A 5000-nucleotide genomic window follows, 5' to 3' on the forward strand; every position below is an offset into this window, starting at 1 on the left:
CGTTCTGTCGCACACAAGGCGCCATGTTGTTACCGTTGCTACATTCCTCGCACCAGTCCCTTGGAACTATTTACTGAGTCGTTTTTTCGCCCGCAATACGTATTTTATGAGAAACCGCAAATAAACGCGGTGGCTTGTGACGTTATTGAGGTCAGTTAATGGGAAAACTCCTTTCATTTTTATTTCAAAAACATCGGCAGGATAAAAAGTAAGACAGTTGTTGGAAAACGGCTCTGAACTTAATAGTAGGTCGCCCACTGCCGAGCAGTTGTGAAATTCTGGTCGCCAGTACTCAATTTTTAGTCGCATTGGCGACCAGGAAGGCGCAATTTCGGACCCTGATTTAAATTTGTAACAGATGAAAAGTTGCGTAAAGTACAAAGTTAAATAACGTGAATATGGGATTATCAAGGGTAGCCTACTTGGCCACAATTTGGTGGAAAACTTGTGAAGACTCTCTGTTCAATGATTAACCACTCCCCTCCCCACAACCTGCCAAAGTTGCCATCAACGAGTGTGCGAAAAGAAATAAGACCATAAAAAGTATAACATACATTGTTACTAGTATAAAAGCATCTCTAAGCTAACGATAACTTTCTTTTCATTCTGTCTACAGAACACGAGATCCATACATTGTGGCTGTATACGAGGCCGCAAATCAATTTTTGGACAGGCTTGTGTAAGATAGTCTATCATTTCATGATTGGTTCGTCTACGAAAAAGAAGAGCGGTGAAAATTATGATATAGATTTAGCCAAGCCTAAGAGCTGAGCTCCCGGTTTATTAGTTCTTTCAATAAGTTTACTTGGCTTGAGCCTGCAATCCAATCGAAACCAAGTACCTGGTAAGCAGTCAACTTCATAAAACATCTGACCTCGATGAGCTCAAAACTTGATGACCAAAGCCAAATTTTCTCGCACAGATGGGTTCCCATTTTTCTTACCCATGGTGCTCCGCGCGCGTTGGGCGCGCGGAACTCCGCTATAAAGACACGTGTGTGAGGGAGGGCACGTGCGACATGACAGAAAGGAGCCTCCATCCTTTATCCTCGCGCGTACCCCTTCCCTTGCACGTTTTTGACGTCATTCTTTCACTGCCAGGGCGTAAGAAACGACGCCACAAAACAATACTAGTTGACAGAGGGAAATAATCGTGCTGCACTTGGCGAATATTTGTGTGCAGTTTTCTGCCTAACAACGAGGTGAAATCCGCAAATTATTACTTGAGCCAGAGTTAGTAGAGGGTTAGGGTTAGGGTCTACTAACTCTGCTTGAGCTTTTGACCACAACTTGAGCGTCCAAATTTGAATCTCTCATTTTTCTATTTTTATTCTGAAACCACTCCTACCAATTGACTTATTGGATACTTCGCCCACATTGCACGACGTGAACGAGATGAAATAATCGCGAAGGACTTACAATAGTGCAGAGTTATATGTTGAGGCGACGTTGTTGTTGACGTCACCCTCGTAGATCTTAAACTCCCTACTATAAAGCTTTTACAAAGGCGACGGCAACGCCAGCGAAAACGTCGCTTGAAGATAAGTGCTTACGCAATCGTGACCACTTTGCAATTATTCTATTCCGCCAGCGTCTTGCGATGCACGCTGCCACTAGAGGCTTAACTGTAGAATACCCGGCCACTCCAAAACACTTCAAAAAATGGCCGCTACGTGGCTTAGTTCAAACAATGGCAAAAAACTGAACCCTCGCGCCGGTATACCTCGTTCTTAAAGTGTCGAAAAGGCCGAGGCATCCCATAACGATGATCGTCACTGATCCATGCAAGAGATAGAAGTACATTGATCACTTTCATAGCCGCGTAGCTACGTAGCCAGGTAGCCAAGTATCCACAGTTAATGCATTTGGCCGTTAACAGCGTACTAGCTCAGTCACCCACTCATTTATCCAGTTAGTAGCCACTTAACCGCTTAACCAGGAAGTAGGAAGCCTTGCTTTGGGTGGCCGGGTCACAATTACTCCGTTAAACCCTCAACCGTGGCAATTTCACGTTGTTGTGTTGCAGAAAGGGTCAAAGAAATTTTAGTGTCCTATAGCTTCCGTACTAGAGTTTAGAGACCCGGCGACGTTAACGAGAGCTCGACCAGACATTAATTAAAGTAGCACGGGTGTTCGCTTTGATTGTTAGTTCATTTTTTTCCATTCTTTTGGGAAACGTGAATATACACGTATTTTACAACGGCATCTCAGTACAGCGCACGCTAATAATATTTTGGCTCTTCTCAAGTATTCTTCTTCTTCTTTTTCAAGTATCTAGGAAGCATTATCGTCTTAATTATGTTGGAGGCAGTGCTGCCTAGTAGTTAGTTCACCGGCCTTGAGATCCGGAGATCCCAGGTTCACGACCCGCTCTAACCACTAGTTGGATTTGCTCGTGGCAGTCGCTGGTTCAACTTCTCGGCTGCACTTGTAAATAGCCAACTGGTTTGCCTGCGGCCAGTTGGGATTCTTAACAGTTGTCGTTGTTGTTGTTGTGTTCTGTGGTTTTGTTGATTGTGTTTTATTGGCCCTGAAAAGCAATTAAGTATGTTTGTAATTAAGTGAAGTACGATTGTCCGGGTGGACTTGACTAACGTTTCAACAAGTGACCGTTCACTCTAAGATGGCTTCCAGTCAGACTGTCGAATCCTCATTCGATTTTATCCTTCTCGGGGCTACACTCACCCGGACGCCAATAGAGCGTTTTCATATGACGTCACGGCGGCCATGTTGGTGTTCCAAAACAAAGAAATGGCGGCCATGATGGTGTATCAAACTACTCCTCCGGGAATTAAACTCTATTTTCATGCAAATACTTTCTTTTGTTTCAGTCATCCAATATGGCTGCTGGTCACTTGAGTGAAAACGCTCTATACCTCCCGACTTTGTTCTTATGACTCCAAGGTTCAAGCCATTTAGGATTCATTTTTTTGTTCTTAGAAATCCACTTCTACATGCAGATGAGGTTTACAAGTTGACGCCAGACGGAAGGAAGTTTTTTAAGAATAGCGCTTTTGCTCACGCCAAAGCAGAAGGAATTGTTAAAACCAGGAGAAAAGCTCTTCAGGACAACGTGAGGACAACGTATTTCAAAACAGTCTTTTTTGAAGAGATGAATCGTTTTAAATTTGATGGAAATTTGACACCATGTTAATCATCTAGAGCCTCATTTTGTTATTATTTTAAAAGGCCGAGAGGGAAAAACTAAGGAAAAAGAAACATTTGGATTTTCTTGACGTTCTCCTAGAGGCTAAGGTATGAAACATAAGAAAAGACACGGTCATGATCATTAACAGTCGTCGTCAAAATCATCAGTCATTGATCCTCAACACCTTCTCCAGTCTTCCTCATCATTGTCGTACTTGTCATAGTCATGATCATCGGTTCTCGGACCCGTTTCTCGAAAATCTCGAAACTTTACGGGCCACTTTTGGGTGTCACAATTCCCTCTGTATCTCAAGAACGGAGAGGATTTAAGTCGTCAAACTTTACAGCCATTTTGCTTTTTGTTACCTTGAAAATATGTCAACTGAGATCGGCTTTCCGAAACAAGCGGTTGACAGTTTCACAAATGGCTTTTCAGGCCCGAAAAGTTTTCGGGACTTTCAAGAAACGGGCCCCTTTTCCTCTGCATCATCTCTCTCTCTCTCTCTCTCATTATATAATTATCTCTTTCTCATCATCATCATCATCGCCGTCGTCATCGTTACTATGGTCAGTCACTGTCCTCATCATTCATCATCTACAGTCATCGTCATCGTCATCGTCATCATCATCATCATCGTAATTGTCATTGCCATCGTAAGCAACATCGGTCATTGTCCTAATCATCATCTCCAGTCATCATTATCAATCATCATCGTTATCGTTATCGTTGTTATAATCGTCATCATCACCATCATCAGTTAATGTCATCGTCAGCATCTCCAGTCATCATTATAGGGAGTTTAAGAAACGACGACGGCTACGACTACGACAACGCCACAAAATAATAATATCACTGGTTAAAAAAAACGTAAATGATCGTTCTGCACGTTCAGCACGAATTTTTGCAAGTACGTTTGTGGTCCTTTGTATAACAACGACGTGAAATCACCAAATTTGAGGTTTTGACGAAAAAGTAAGCATGCAACAAAGAATCTTTCATTCTCTCTTTTCACTCTGAAACCACTCGTACCAATTTATTTTTAGGGTACTTCCCCCATATTGTAGGACGTGAACGAGACTGAATAATCGCGAAAGACTTACGATAGAGCCAAGTTATATTTTGAGGTGACGTTTTCGTCTACCATCGCCGTCGTAGATCTTAAGGTCCCTTATAAATCATCATCGCTGTCATCGTCATCGTCATCGTCATCATTTTCATTATCAGTCGTTGTCATTATCATCACCTCCAGTCATCATTATCAATTATCATATCATCATCATCGTCATTGCTATCACCATCATAATCATCAGGGTTACAGGTGGCTGTGAAATATGTAACGTTTGAGGTTTTGATCTTGCACCTTTTTTCTTTTTGATTAGGATGACAATGGAACTGGTTTGACTGATGAAGAAATAATTGGCGAAGTGATGACTTTTATGTTTGCTGGGCATGACACCACAGCCAGTGGTAAGTGGACTTTTAACGTAAGCAATATCTTGGTTGTCAATGCTCCGTGGGCGCTTCCACAGTTACAATCAGTAATGCAAGTTGAAAGTAGTAAGTTGCATTATGTAAGTCGTGTTAAGTATCGCCAGCAATTGACAAAGTGCAATGTAAGTTAATATTGTAAGAGTGATGTAAGTAGTGTAAGGTAGTGGGTAGCATTGTAAGTTATTGTAAGTAAATTTTTCATTAACTGCATTCGGGGTTCAAACCCCGTTGAAGTCCTGAATTTTTCAGGCTTCTTTACGCAATTGCAAAAATTGCAGTCATAACTGCGAGGATCATAGCTTTACTTGATTTCATATCCAAAGTTCATATATGATCCATTTCATCCGCGGTTCTAATCTGCA

General features: G+C 41.9%; 1 protein-coding gene across 2 annotated transcripts in view; it reads left to right on the forward strand.

Moving 5' to 3' along the window:
* LOC138022815 (cytochrome P450 4B1-like) overlaps nt 1-5000 on the forward strand; it is a 42350-nt gene that overhangs the window by 26110 nt on the left and 11240 nt on the right. The window contains exons 7-10 of one of the 2 annotated variants that reach the window (XM_068869776.1): nt 617-679; nt 2940-3072; nt 3189-3254; nt 4527-4614. In XM_068869776.1, coding sequence (XP_068725877.1) covers nt 617-679; nt 2940-3072; nt 3189-3254; nt 4527-4614 — 350 coding nt within the window. The remainder of the gene's footprint in view (nt 1-616; nt 680-2939; nt 3073-3188; nt 3255-4526; nt 4615-5000) is intronic. The other variant, XM_068869777.1, reaches the window with a different exon arrangement.

This window comes from Montipora capricornis, chromosome 11, assembly GCF_036669925.1.
Source record: "Montipora capricornis isolate CH-2021 chromosome 11, ASM3666992v2, whole genome shotgun sequence".
Classification (NCBI taxonomy): domain Eukaryota; kingdom Metazoa; phylum Cnidaria; class Anthozoa; order Scleractinia; family Acroporidae; genus Montipora; species Montipora capricornis.